This window comes from Strix uralensis, chromosome 1 (genome assembly GCF_047716275.1).
Source record: "Strix uralensis isolate ZFMK-TIS-50842 chromosome 1, bStrUra1, whole genome shotgun sequence".
Taxonomy (NCBI): domain Eukaryota; kingdom Metazoa; phylum Chordata; class Aves; order Strigiformes; family Strigidae; genus Strix; species Strix uralensis.
The window spans coordinates 1,464,701-1,480,169 of NC_133972.1; the positions used below are offsets into that span (position 1 = coordinate 1,464,701).

General features: G+C 43.3%; 1 protein-coding gene across 2 annotated transcripts in view; it reads left to right on the forward strand.

The window, feature by feature from the left end:
- Nucleotides 1-15,469, forward strand: part of VIPR1 (vasoactive intestinal peptide receptor 1) — a 117,837-nt gene that overhangs the window by 82,078 nt on the left and 20,290 nt on the right. For both annotated transcript variants that reach the window (XM_074861111.1, XM_074861204.1), the window contains 2 exons: nucleotides 12,361-12,514; nucleotides 15,319-15,379. In XM_074861111.1, the coding sequence (XP_074717212.1) occupies nucleotides 12,361-12,514; nucleotides 15,319-15,379 (215 nt within the window). The remainder of the gene's footprint in view (nucleotides 1-12,360; nucleotides 12,515-15,318; nucleotides 15,380-15,469) is intronic.

The following is a 15,469-nucleotide window of genomic DNA, read 5'->3' on the forward strand; positions in this document are numbered from 1 at the left end:
CATAACATTAGATGAGCTGCTTGCTGGTAATAGCAGGGGACTGGGCACAGCAGTCCAGCAGATCCCTTCTGGACCTGTTTTTTTATGTCATACAACAACAGAAAAAGACTCTCTTTTCCATCGACCCAATTTCTTCCTTGCCTTCTGTTTTTTCTGTATCCTTACCCTGAGTCGTGTCCCTGCTGTTATGATAACCTTTCTGCTTGAGCACCTCCCAGTTGATAAGAGCAGCCTGCTCTCAGCTTTTCCCTGAGAACTGTCTGCAACACAACACGTTCCCATTGCAATGACCCTCTTTTTTTTTCCCCTCTGTGGTTCACTGGGATCTGTATTCTCTAGCAATGGGGTTTTATTGTGAAGGTCCATGAATGGCTGGAATGACATAGAGACTGGAATAAACAATTGCTTGGTGTCTGCTGCCACAGATAACTGCCAATGCTAATTGGCAGAGGAGCCAGCAACCCAATAAGCCATGGAGTTTGAACTAACCTCTCACCCCCGGAGGAGTTTGCACTGGGTTGTGACTGAGACATAACTGCAGAAATCTGTGAGAAGGGTTTGCTTCAACCGTCCATCCAGAAACACTTTGGTGTATAAATACAGGACTTTGTCCTGCAAAATATACAGCTCCTGGAAGCCAGTGTGCTTTCAGGCAGATCCATGGCTACCACCATTGTGTGTGTTTCTCCCCATCAGAGGATTTTCATGTTAAATGCCAGCTCAGTGTGAATGGCTGGATGATACACAAGGGTTATAAAAATATGTGAAACTAACCTGTCTCTGCTGCAATAGGCTGAGCGTACCCCTTGCAAAATCTTCACCCATCTTGACCCAACATTTTGGACAACGTTTTAAGTCATAGCGAAAAAATACCTACATGAAATGCAGTCAAAATGCCTCTCCTCATATTCATTTGTTTGCAGAAATAGTTATAAAATCCATTGTGTTTATGTGGGTTTGGTTGGGTTAGGCTGGCTTGATTTAGGTTAAATAATTGGTTGGTTTGTGCTTTGAAATTGCAGGATAAAGTTTTGACTTGGGAAACCTAGGTGCTAGTTCATATACCCGGGGCCTAATACACAATTTAGTGAAGGTTTTGTGTATAATGGCTAGATATGGCCTTGAGCTCATTCAGTCTGAGGAGAGATTTGAACAAACAGTTCAATTTACTGAATGCTCTCACCACTATGCTGTTTTAGAAGAGGGCAAAACCAAAGCAATAACAGTGTTTTATTAGAAGAGAAAGTACTATACTTACTTCGTTTAAGGAAAAGAAGATAAAGGCAGCCCTCTTCCAGAACAGAATTGGGGCTATAAAATCCAAATGAACAGAGACCTCTCCCAGCATTTCTGATAAAGGGACCAAATTCTTGAATTTGGCATTACCTGTTGCAGTAAGAAGACTTAAAATTATGTTTTATGCACCATCCACACAAAAATATTTTAAGCTCTCCACCAACAAATGTGTCAATACTCCAGTCGAGTAGGAGCTCCACTACATGTAGGTATGTTTGTAATCAAAAACACCTTGTTCATAGGCTTTGCCACAATAACATTTTTACTTCATTTTACCTTGTGTGGGAAACCTCAGTTACAGTGTTAAGTCTATGCCATTGTAGACTCAAATAGTTTTGGATTACCATTGAGTTCAACATGAACACCCTGAAAAATTAAGTTTGTTGGGCGTTTCTATGGGCCACAGAACCTGAGAATGCAGCAGTAAGCATTTCAGGGCCAATGCAGCCAAAATACATGTGATGAACATCACTGAGCCATCGTGTGAGCCAGAACATGCACCATGCACTGGGTGATGTTTACAGAGTGGTGTGTGGCACCTGTAGCCTCCTTGAATTCCTTGGTCCTTCTTTCTTGATAAACCCACTCCTGGGGGAAAGAAAAGTCTTGTCGCTTGGGTGAAAAATTCAGCCTGTTTTCATGTCTGAGTTGGCAAGCAAGGCTTGTTTTCATAACTAAATGTAGCAGGCTCAAATGATCATTGATCCCAGGGCCTGTGCAAGGTGGCATGCCCTTTGTCCCTCACCAAAGAAACTCACCAGTAGTAGCTGTACAAATATTCCTCATGTCTTCTCCCCAGCTGACCAAATTAATTAGGCTTGTTCTTAGGCATGATGGGGTCCCTTGGCTCTTGCAGAAGCATGTAGACTGAGCTTCAGAGAAGGCTGGCCCTCCAACAGCACGCTGTGGGATTTTCCAGTGGGAAACAAAGCACTGCAGGGACCTTGAATTTTCTAGAGGGGTAGAGTCTGATGGCCACATAGCCACACAGCATATTGCCCAAGGTACCAACAGTCATTAGAAGACCAAAACCACTTTCTCTCTCTCTTTCATGCCTTTGGTCATAAAATATGTCTGTAATTATGTGTAACTGAATCATCCTGTTGGCTTAAATTGCTTAAAAATAGGCATATACTCAAGTGTGTTAGTCAATCTAGGCTTTAAGCACTCAGATGTAGAGATGATCAGGCTAGGAGGAGTCCGTGAAATCACCCGCTCTTACTTCTTCAATAACTATTCGTTTTGACTCGTTCAGTATAGGTTCTGTCTAAGTAATCAGTTATTTCTGATGGAAAACTCGCCACACGTGGCTTTATTGCATCCAATGATTACTCATACTGCACGAAAAATTGTGCCACTTCCCAGCCTGTATTTGCCTGTGTTCTCCTGGGTTTTTTTCACTGCCAGACTCGAGAGGCTTCCTTATAAGTTCTGGTTTTTCACCTTAGTTTTCTTAGGCCTTGTGACCTTCTGTCGTGGCATTCCCACGCTTTGTCTTCTCCTTTCCTTCTCTCCCTGGAGAACACCCTGTGAAACACAATAGCCAAAACAGCAAACCTGATAGAAGGATTGAACTGAACACTTCAATTGTCGTTTCATTTGATTATGGATGAGTTTTGATATAATTTCATTACTGTAATATCATGTAATAGCATAATGATAAACCACTTACATTTCCAGCCTAGCTGAAGACAAAGAAGCTGACAGTTTGGTATAAACAAAGATCAGATTCTACAGATTGAATGCAGGCTGACTTTTTCTGAGCTCTGCAAATTTGCCTTTGCTGAGGATTCAGCCAAGGGAAGCTAGATAATTTATCATTTTTGTTTTGCGTTCCAGTAAGACAATCAAATTCCAACAAAAAATTCTTCTTTGCAAAGGAGCGTGGGACTTTTAGCAATTGTGAATATATACACATATTGCATATTTTCAGTGTGAAGAATTGGGGTTCTTCACATGACCTTCCTCAGGCCAAATTGATAACAGCTACACGCCCTTAAATGACAGACGCGTTTGCTTTTCCAGCATAGCCCCCACTAAGGCTACTCAGATCCTTATTCCCTGCCTCATGTTGGAGTGCCCTGATATGCAGGCTGCTGGATGGTAGATGGTAGAAGCCTTTTTATGCACTTGTGTAACAACAGAATGAATATTAGAGACTCGACCCTTTCATTGGTTTACCTCCTCTGGGAAAGACATCTAGTCCCACCTACACAAAGGAGGGATGAGCTCTTCTTAGCAGCACACACCAGCATCTGCTGAACTTTGGCTGACTGACTTGGGGGAAGAACCTGGCAGAACTCAAGTTCAATGGGACCAGACAGGCACAAAGGTGCTGCCTGAGGTAAGGAAGTGCTTTACAGTCTGTCTTGCTGTGGAAATGAGGCCCAATGTGAAATGAGGTTCGCTTTGTTTTGATCGGCTGTGTAGAGTGAAGGAGACCCTCACTCTTTTACCTAATAGGTAGCAGCTACATTTGGTTTTCATCCCAAGGAGCAGCACAAGGAGCAAAGGAAAAATCACTGCTCATGTGAAGTATAAGTTTCTCACTGTGCTCTTCCACTCATGTCTGACCTGAACCACCTCACCCTGTCCACAAATTCCTGTGAAACCCAGCCAAATGGTTCCTGTTGGCTTCAGGAGGTGGGTGCTGTAAGGGACTGGGTTCAGTTCTTCTTTCTGAGCTTTTTGACAGTGTTTGGCTTCTACTTAGGATTCTTCTGAAGATCTCTATGATGTTGCTGTCACAACACAAACATAAGGTACCCATCTCCTTGGTCTCTATTTTTACCATCAGGTTAGATAAAGAGATTTGCATCTGCCAAACAACGTCTGTGGAATATTATCCTCATATCTGCTGATATATCCATATCTGCTGATATCTCAATAGCTGTTGATCACTGCTACAATCTAAGCTTTAAGCAAAACAAATAACAGAGGGAAGGAAAAACAAAAAAAAAAACCTAGAGAAAGCTCCTGTAAATGATACAAAGAAGTAAAAAGCAACAGAAAAAAAAGCAGGGGGAAGGAATAGAGACATTGTATGTTTGCCAATTCTCTTTCAAATATCACACCAGCACTTTAAGGTTTACTTCACCAAAGGTATTGAGACGCTTCTAGAAAGGACCAGAAAATGGAGATAAGATAGAGAGAGAAGAGACAAGGAGGCTACAGCTACATTTCTTAATTAGGAGAGGCCCTAACAGTGAAAACACTACCCAAAAGTACAAAATAAAAATAAAAAAAATAATGCCTCAACTATGCTTTCAAAAATCAGTACCAGAATTAAATTAAGGACTTAGCAGCAAGTTCAGTGAATGAAGGCTGTATGAAGTAATGAGAAGCTATAAATACGAGTTTTGGTATGTTCTATTTTTACATCTAAACTCAACTCTGAGTCATCTGACGCAGAGACTAGACCAGCTAGAGCTAATCACCATCTTAGAAATACTCGCAAGACTGCCCCCAAAAATCAAACGAGTATTCCTAAGAGACAAAATAGAAAGGCCAAGTCCCTCAAAGATTGACAGTTACATAACCGCTGTTGAAATCAGTGGAAGAGAAATGCTTAAATAGCCATAAGGGTCACAGTCATGGGGCTTAAAATTGCTTCTTATGTGAGGAAAAACAGACATAAGAGCTTCCCACTGAATTCAACAGATAGCATTGTATTTGAAGAAGCCTGCATGGGAAGTGGGCAAGGCAGAAAGTGCAGTCATGTGGACCACATTTTTTGTTGGTGTAAACTGGTACAGCTCCATTTATTTTAATAGAGTTCGCAAGGTTTCTGCAAGTGCAGGATTAGACGCTGCCATGCTTTGCTGTGTTGCAAGCACATAAAATAGAGCTTGTCTCATTTCTCTAACCAGAGAAATAATACTCTTTCGAAGTTTGGTAGTGGCCCAGCCTTGGTGCAAGTGGAAGTCGTGGCACAGGAAAGAGAGATGGAGATTGAGCCCAACAGCTTCTTCCTAATGTCTCCATCCTTCCACAGTCTTGATGGGAGAGGCAAGACTTAGCTTGCTGAAGTAGTGTGTGTGTGTGTGTGTGTGTGTGTGTGTGTGTGTGCATGCGTATGGCTGTACAGCACAGCTCATCAGTCTAGAAATAGCATTTCTGCTTTATGAAAGCAGTAACAAATCAACAAGCTCAGACGCAAATCCAGGTTATAACAGCTTAATAAATTGCCCAGTGACGGCTGACATGGAGTAAGTATTCCAGTGTGTGCTCTTAGGCAATGAAGGGTGTACGAATATGTAACGTAGTGTGACCTAGAGGAAAGTGGGTTAAGATAAATTGAATTAATTTGCTATTTCCAAGGCTTAAGAGCACTCTTGCATAATGTTTCTGGGGCACTATTGATGCAGAGCAGCATGTTAACAGGGAAAATGTGTGTTTGAGGCCTCTTATCTCTGTGCCTGAGATAAATAGTGACCGTGAATTCAGTTACATTGATCTATCTGCCGTACTTTTTATAGTGTTGACTTAGAGTTGAAGCCTTCAGCAGGAGCTGAAGGGTCTATCATCAAGACATAAGATTATTATTCCCATGAAGGTCTTTTCTTTTTTATATTTCCTGATAGATTAAAAATTTCTTTAACCAAGGCTTTGAACTTGACAGCTTAGGCCCTCACAAACTGAAGGCTACATGCCTCAATCATAAGCCCCTTTGTTTCTATCAAGATGGCATTTTAAGAATTTCTTTAGTCAAATTTCTTTATTCATAGATAGTGTTAAGTCCTCCACACCCAAAACTTCCATGCATCTTCCAGGAAAATTTGCAGAGCCACCCACTAGTGTAGCAATTTATCATTTAAAATTACTTGCTTGTCAGACTCCATGATAGGGAAGGAAGGAGGGAGTCAAAGGCACCCAACTGATTTAGAAGATTTCTTCTTTGAATAGGCCTCAATTCCCTTTCATGGTAGAACATAAACCTTGTGGGGCTTTTTTATTGCTAACCTGTTTGAATCTAGTCTACAACTGCAATTAAAATGAGGGAAGAAATAAAAGTGATGGCGTTTTGCCAGGCAGTCTTGTTTGTTTGTTTTTAATTTGTTTTTTCTGTTGTTGCACAAAAGGTTGAGTGTGTTAAGGGGAAGTTAACGTGCTTTTTTTGTCCTTTTTTTTTTTTTTTTTTGGTAGCTCAGCAAATTTGTTTGACCTAAGGGCTCATTTTTGGAGGAACAGAATTGCCCAGTAAAAAGCTGTTTTATTTCTGTCAACAATTTCCATTGACATCATGCTGAATTTCTGCAAATTAGGCCTCCAGCACAAAGCCCTGTTGAAGTCAGTAGGGGCTTTGCCATTCGTCTCTGTAGGGTCAAATCTTTACCCTGTGTAGCCAAATTGTCTCTGCAGAAGACTAGGCAGTAGCAGAAGGCTGATATTAACATTTTCAGTTTTCCAAGTCAGCTTCTGGAAACGTCTTCTCTACTGCAGTTTCTCTTGCAGGAGCATGGATGTGGCATGCTTTTCCGCTCATCTGTCAAAGCCAACTAGGTAGTGAAAAGATGATATGTAAAAGCCGATAGCCCTGAGCATGGGAATGAGACAAGAAATAGCCTGAGGCTGTAAAGATACAGCATTTTATCTTAGCCACCTCCTCAGGAGAGGTCCAAGCCAGGATCAAGTCACTACAAAACCAACAGCTCTCTTCTCTCTGTGAAGGTGACTTGTAAAAAAAGTTGCTCTAGCCTCTAGTTGGAACAAAAATCCCCACTTGAGTAGGCAAGAGAAGATGTCTTTTCGTTTCCACTAAGCAATACTGGCTTGGGCAACATCTTCCTAGGGCAAAGCTCATTGAATATCCTCACCCTTCCTTTCTTAACAGAGGCAGTAATACCTAGGCCAGTACAATACACTCCTCCCATCAATGGCTTTTTCTCTCAGAGGGTAATCAACCTGATAAGTAATAAGTCTTATTCCTTATAAGAATAAGTCTTTAGAAAGACATTGAGGTGCTGGATCATGTCCAGAGAAGGGCAACGAAGGTCTAGAGCACACGTCTTATGAGGAGTGACTGAGGGAACTGGGATTATTTAGCCTGGAGAAAAGGAGGCTCAGGGGAGACCTTATCGCTTTCTACAACTACCTGAAAGGAGGCTGTAGAGAGGTGGGGGTCGGTCTCTTTTCCCAAGTGATAGGACAAGAGGAAATGGCCTGCGCCAGGGCAGGTTTACGTTGGATATTAGGAAAAATTTCTTCACCAAAAGGGTTGTCCAGCACTGGAACAGGCTGCCCAGGAAAGTGGTTGAGTCACCATCCCTAGTGGTATTTAAAAGACATGTAGATGTGGTGCTTTGGGACATGGTTTAGTGGTGGACTTAGCAATGTTGGGTTAACAGTTGGACTTGATGTTCTTAGAGGTCTTTTCCAATCTAAATGATTCTATGATTCTATAAAATTAAAGTTAAAAGCAGAGAGAAGTAACCCATGAAAAACAAAAACATCTATTTGGAAACTAAGTCTATCCTGACATCTCCATGCAACATGCATAGAGATTAAAGGACAATGCATAACTATGAACAGTGCTGTAGAGTATTTAGATTATAAAATGTTTGGGAATCTGTCAGTTGTATGAATTCTAGTGCCATGATAGTGAGATGAGGAATTAATCATACCGTGTAATCTTACAAGTAGAGCAATTATTTGATTATTGCATCATCAATACAGGTTACATTATACTTTGGCTGAGGTAGACATTTCAGCAGAAGAAGAGCTGGGATGTGATTCAATCTGATTTAGGCCTGTCAGGTGGGAATTGGCTCAAGATTGAGACTCCTGAATTTAATTATGATTATGAGATAAGTGTCTAAAATGTCACTATAGTTATGGAAATGTAGGGTTAGTCCAGTCGCTGTGCTTGAAGACCAAGCCTGTTGTTGTGCCCCAGCAACAGGATCATGTGTGGGAACTATAAAAAGCTTTTAAATAAGATTGAGGAAGCTTCCCTGACCAGGCTGGTGAGAAAAGCAGCTCTTACTGTGGGCAAATTCGGCACGAGTCACTCAGCAGCTAGCCCTTCAGATAGGTTATGTCGTCTGGGCAACATAAAAGAAAAGTGTCGGATAAATCCATCACTGAGAAAGTGAGTTTTCATCTGCCTTCTGTTGAAGAGGCCTGCAGAAATCTCTGTGTAAATCTCTTCCTCCTGCATCAGTGGTGGTAGCTGAGGTAAAAGGACCTAAGTACCATAAAGGGGATTTTGAGACCTTCAGGTTTCATGATTGATTGAGGCAAATCTGAGTCCATGATTTTGCTGAAGGCATTGGTGGCTGGGTTGAAGGCACTGTCCCAACTTCATAAATAATGTCAGGAGATGCCGCATTGCCCAGGATTGCATGTGATGTCTTAAATATATCTTTAAGCAGATTTAAATATGTCTTGGTGCCCTCCCACAAACCTTTCACACCACAGGAAGCTGCAGAGTCTAAGGGTGCAAGGGGGAAACATGGAGTCTGCACAGGGGTTGCATCCATGTACTGGAGAGGTCATACACAGGGAGGGACAAGTCCGGTCTCACGATGGGGATTCCCATGACTGGGGCAATGAGACTCAGTCAGACTGTTTAAATTGCAATGTATTCCCAGGCCAGCTATGATGGTTCAGTGGGAGTATCATCAATCACTCAAATGCCCCTTTATACTTCTTTGATCTAAATCCTTCTCTGACCCAAGTCCTAAACCTCTAACACACCATATCCCAAATAAAGAAGACAAGGGAGACTTGTGTTAGTGCAGTGATGCCCTGTGATGCACCACAGTGTTGCTGTGGAGTTGATTGACCTTTTTTTGTAGAGTTTTGTTGCATTCACAGGAGGCTAATGCATGCACATGTGTTGGTTGTGTGTGTGTACCTCCCTTAAAACCTCAAACCTCTCCTGCTAAGCTGCTTATATTGAGCTAAGGATATTCAGCAGCTGGTCAAGACTGACAATCCTTAGCAGTTATTAATGAGCAGGGATACCTTGAGCAGAGTTATTATCACTGAGGAGTGTGACATATATGTATTTAATGCGATGACAGATTCAGCTCTGACTTAATGCTGACAGCGCATGTGGAAAGGGAAGGGACCTTCATGGGAAAAGAAAATAACCCATGTCTGATGCAGTCCCAAAGAGGGGAAGCAGAGCGTAGATGTGCCATCTGCAAAGCCAAGAAAGACCATCTCGTGTGGACATGAGCAAGGCAAGAGCCCTGAAGAAAGACAGGGAAATAAGCTGTTGTAAATGAGACAGTGGAAATGGAAAGAATAGAAAAAACAGTGCTGTGATGCTGCTTTTCCTGCTGAAAATGTCTTTTCTAAACATAGCCTGGTTTAGTCTTTCAACACTGACACATCATGAGGTCAGCTCTTTATGAAAAAAAGTCTTCTGTGAGATGTAATAGCTCATCCCTGCCTAGTGTCTGTCATCTAAAGGGTAAAGCATCTTATATAAATGTGGATTTTATTTCCCAGCACTGTAACAGCCATTCTGAGGCTGAATCCAATCTATCAGGAAGGGAGAGGCTCATTACAAACTCCTGCATGTAATAAGGTCTCTCAAAAGCCAGGAAGGGCTGTTTTCCAAATGTGTCACTGAATTGGCTGTCAGTGGAAGAACACTGCATTCAACAGTGAAACTGCATCTCTTGCCGTAACAAGCCACCACCATGTTAGGGAATGAGGTAGGGCCAGAGACTACCACAAAAGCAATAGTTGCCACTACTGGGAGAAAAGGTGACTGACCCAGACCTGGTGCTTCTGCTGCCACAGCCTTAGCACAGTGCAGCTTCCTCTGTGTCACAGCAGTAGCTCTGCGAACTCAGGAGGGGGATCCCTGCCTGAGAGCCTGTCTTAGGCAGAAGTCAATAGGCACTTTCTGTGAGTGGCCTTTCCTGGTCCCATAAAGTATCGCAGTTCCTCGTGACATGTTCCGGCCTCATGCCTCTGCCATAGCTTTGATGCGACCGTCTAGAAAGGATTCCCGAATGTTCAGTCCCCCAAGGAAAACCATGTTTGAGGAGGATGTGGTTGAGATGCATCAAAACTGCTCCCTTAAACTTCATGTCTCACGTGTGAGCTGCTGAATTAGGGTCGAAGAATTCAGTAGCCCCAATAGGGCTGAGTAGACTCACACCACTGGATGCAGACACACCAAGCAGGCAGCTAGTCTTTGGGCAAAAGAAATGAGGTGTGTCAGTGTCACACAGCCATACGCACACAACAGCAGGGAGAAACAAAGAGCACAGGGATGCCATAGGGAGGATGCTGCTGCATCCCCAGCCCTTGTCAGCTCAGCTCTGTGTCACCTTCCCTCCCTGGGGGCTAACTGCCTTCTCTGCCCCCACCTTCTCCCAGCACCACCTGCAGCAAGTCTCTGCTTGTGCCATCTGCCTCACGGGAGGGAGCTGATATGCATATAAATTGATTAACAGGAGCCCATGAGGGTCCCCAGTGTGATACTGGCAGGTGCTAGGGGAGAGTTGAAGTAATTTTGAGTGATCAGTGGGGACAAGTCCCTCTCCAAAATATGTGGCATCAAGAAAACACTTTCCACACTTCTTTTTTTAACCAGTGTGTTTCATAGCAACTGTTTTCAGCAGGAGAGGGGAGGGGGAGGGGGGGGGGGGGGGGGAGGGAGTGTCAGTTTGTCAGTGGTGAAAATCAATTATTGCTCTACATTCAACATACTGCACCTGCAGAGCACCAGGGAAGAGACACTAACCAGAGAGTGCTAGCAGCCAGATTCTTGTGCCCTTGCCCCGATAAGTGCAGGCTATTATCCAAGTAGACTCACTGAGGACAATGAGGCTATTGCCGACTCAACATCTCAAGGATGCTTAGGCAGCATGGGTGTGTGTACTGATGCAACGAGTGATCTCCTGTAAAGCTGCAGCTGGACCTGGATCCATCACATGCTGGGGCAGTGGCCAAGGCTGACATACTTCTTTGGGCAGCTGATTTCTACCTTCAGGTGTTTTGCAGTGTGTTTGGCCACTAAGCGTCAGAGAGAAATTTCCTATTTTTTTTTTCTTTTGTAAGGTGACTGTTCCCATTATCTGTGCTGCAGTGAAATCTTCACACAGCAAGTTACTGGTTTTAATTATTCATTTCCTGAAGAAAAACAATCCTTTTACCTTTTCAAATCTCTCCCCTTCCAATTCAATCAAATCTGTCCATGGTCCTTAAAGTTTACCCTACTTCTCCTTCTATCCTTTTCTTTATGTTAAAATTATGTATCCCAGTCCTTCTTTTCCTACATGAGTATTCACAATTCTTTGTAGACTTGGCTTTCTTCAAACCCCTATCTCAAACTCCTTCAGTTTTTGCAGTATCTAGCAGTCCATGGAGTGATTACAGCTGGACTTTGCTTTCAAGGGCTAATTAACACAGATTTTTTTTTTTTTTTTAAAATCCTGGGGAATCAGTTTGTTTGTCAGAGACTTCATTTATTTGGGTTTAGGGAGCCAGGTAATACTAGCAGGCAGCCCCAATGAAAATGAAAACAAAACCAGTCACTGGGTTGTTCTCAGTTCAAAGTAGCACCTTTTTGGAGGGTTCTTCTAAACCAGTGCAATGGTTTGCTTCACAGCTCAGCCCCACAAACCCACGCCCGGCAGAGCAGAGCTGCTGGTGAGTGCACATCAGGCCAGGACCTTCTGGCATCCACTCTGCCACTAAGACAGCTTCCCACAGATGTTCATCCAAAATCTACAAAGAGCAGCACAATGCTGGTAGGGATTGTAGTCCAGCGTATCAGTTTGTCACTGCTCATCAGGGTTTCCAAGCTTGAGTGAATCTCCAGGCTCACACAGTCGAGGGGCATCCAGACCTGAGCTGGGTCTCTCAAGGATGCACACTGCACTTTCCATGCAGGGGTTAACGTGTATCAAGAATGTCCACCCCAAGCGAGCTTAGTCGTGCTTTTGGCTTTTTACCATAGAGCTCATTCCATAAGGGCTTCAGGTGCTGCAAAAAGGAATCCCAAAGATACACACAAAGCAAGATTTACTGGTAATTTGGTGTGGTTTACTATGGAAACATGCTGCAGTTCACCACTGTTTGTTTCTTCTCTTCCAGGTAGGCTGCAAAGTCATGATGGTTTTCTTCCAGTACTGCATCATGGCCAACTTCTTCTGGCTCCTGGTGGAGGGGTTGTATCTTCACACCCTGTTGGTCATCTCCTTCTTTTCAGAGAGGAAGTACTTTTGGTGGTATATCTTGATTGGCTGGGGTACGCATCTTCTCAAACTGAATGCCAAGAGGTGATCCTGACAGACATTTTTAACAGCAGTTTAATCCACAAACCTGGGAGCTCCAACGGGGCAGAGATGTAGCATGCATGTTACTTTGCTGACAAGAATTTTTTAGCACAACTATGAGCAAGATCAAGTGATAGTCAGAGGAGTTTTAACAGCATTGGCCTAAATCTTCAAAGGTATTTAAGAACTTAGTTTGTGCTGGGTTAACTGATAGTTCAGCACCTCAATATCTTTAAGGACTGTGGGCCTGAAAATCCTCATCACCTTTATAGTCATTTAGTCCTTTGATCCTGACTGGGATCCCAAAGTTGATGTCATCCATTGACCTTAAATTGTAAGAATGGATCCCAGCCAAGCAGGACTCCTGGACTGAACCAGACACTGCGGTCCATCACTCTCTCCTTGTCTTACTGAATTCAGGCCAGTTAGCTATGCTGAGGCCCCATCACCTGTGTGCTAATGCTGCTAACCTTCTACTTACTGCATTTGTGATTTCTTCTGCTTTAATGTGAATCTAATCTCAAACATAAAATAAAATATAAAATAAAATAAAATAAAATAAAATAAAATAAAATAAAATAAAATAAAATAAAATAAAATAAAATATGCCAAGGAAGACAGAATTAAATTCTTCACAAAGTAACTCAGAGCTGAATTGCTGACTTATGCAAATTAATCATACCAGATAACTTTTGCTCTTTCTCTGAAGAGGAAGCAGAGATCTCTTTTTCCCCTTTAAGCCATTTAGCTGAAGATTTATGTATAAGTAAGCAAAATGGCTTTATACTGTATGCTCTCAATAGTTGAAACTGAGAAATAATTAGAGCAGGGAAGAAAAGTAAGAGAAGAAAAAAGTAAGAGAAGAAAAGAGGAGGAGAGGAGAGGAGAGGAGAGGAGAGGAGAGGAGAGGAGAGGAGAGGAGAGGAGAGGAGAGGAGAGGAGAGGAGAGGAGAGGAGAGGAGAGGAGAGGAGAGGAGAGGAGAGGAGAGGAGAGGAGAGGAGAGGAGAGGAGAGGAGAGGAGAGGAGAGGAGAGGAGAGGAGAGGAGAGGAGAGGAGAGGAGAGGAGAGGAGAGGAGAGGAGAGGAGAGGAGAGGAGAGGAGAGGAGAGGAGAGGAGAGGAGAGGAGAGGAGAGGAGAGGAGAGGAGAGGAGAGGAGAGGAGAGGAGAGGAGAGGAGAGGAGAGGAGAGGAGAGGAGAGGAGAGGAGAGGAGAGGGGAGGGGAGGGGAGGGGAGGGGAGGGGAGGGGAGGGGAGGGGAGGGGAGGGGAGGGGAGGGGAGGGGAGGGGAGGGGAGGGGAGGGGAGGGGAGGGGAGGGGAGGGGAGGGGAGGGGAGGAAAGGAAAGGAAAGGAAAGGAAAGGAAAGGAAAGGAAAGGAAAGGAAAGGAAAGGAAAGGAAAGGAAAGGAAAGGAAAGGAAAGGAAAGGAAAGGAAAGGAAAGGAAAGGAAAGGAAAGGAAAGGAAAGGAAAGGAAAGGAAAGGAAAGGAAAGGAAAGGAAAGGAAAGGAAAGGAAAGGAAAGGAAAGGAAAGGAAAGGAAAGGAAAGGAAAGGAAAGGAAAGGAAAGGGAAGTTGTGTCACATACAGGGATATGCCTGGACTTGGAATTTGATTAGTTAGCCGTAGAGTAACTTCCATCAAAAGTGACAGGAGAGTTACGCTTGGGTTCACACTGCAGAAGAGAGACCATTCTCCATGCTGTAAACATAAGAAGAGATATGTTAGCAGGCCTTGTTTCAGATGCGGTTAATCAGGTCATACCTTCTTTAAACCTGCCATGTGCATAGATACCCTTTCTTTCAGCACAGTAGACCTGGCAGGTTTTAAAGAAAAATGTATGAAGCTAATGATTTTAAATCAAAGGAAATCTCTTGCACTCGAAAATGTGTTCTGAGGTTGCTTGGTTGAGGAAAGGCAAGTCAAGAAAATTACAGGTGCTTGAAGGATCTTTTGGCCTTTCAGTCATCCATCATTTACAAGAGCATCAGTGATGGATCTGAAATGGATCATGCGGGAATTAATAATTTGGACACGCTCATTACAGTTCTTACTGGTTTCATTACCATTGCACTTAGAAATCACTGGTAACAAACGGTGCACAATACTGTGACTAACGCAGAACAAAGCAACGCGCCCTCCCTGGAGTATTTCCAATCTAAATCTAATCAAAGACAAGAGAGAAGAGAGGAACCACAAGGATGGAACAAGACCACCCTAGTCAGGCAGAAGATCATGCAGTGAGGAGCAGAGGCAGTTTCATCTGGCCAGCTACGGACATCTATATGTGAACTTGTCACTCCCTTTATTGTCAGTGGAGATCCAGGCAATACAGTCAAGGGAGTCCAAGAGCATATTTCTTGTCCTAAAGGAAACATCTGAAGTAGCTCAGATGACCTGTGTGTTACAAGTACATATTTCTCCCTGCTGATGTTAAAGAATGCCTGTGGTGACTGGCTTAGATACAGGTGTCCACACTGGTAGATGTCTAAAGTGATTCCTGTTCCTTACATTTCACCATCAGAAGTTTTTTTATAGGCACTGCAACAGGAAGATAAATCTGCTAGGGAGCAGTTGCAGGAAACTCATCTTACATGGCCAGTGGGAGAGAAAGGCAACATGTTGCTTGTTTGGCACGTGAGCATTGAAAACGTAAAGCATTTGCCCACTCTTGAGGGAAGGCATCACCTCTGTCACTCAGGAGGGATGGAGAGTGGGGGAGAACAGCCCCCAAAACATTGATAATTATTTCTGACAGTAACACCATCTCTTCTCTTGTCAGGTGCCCCATCCGTGTTCATCACTGCTTGGACTGTAGTCAGGATTTACTTTTTTGATGTTGGGTAAGCCTGTGGACTCAATTATCTTTCCTCTATAATTCTTCCTTCCTTTATCTCCAGGGAAGGCCAAGGAAAGACCAGCAGTTTTAGTAA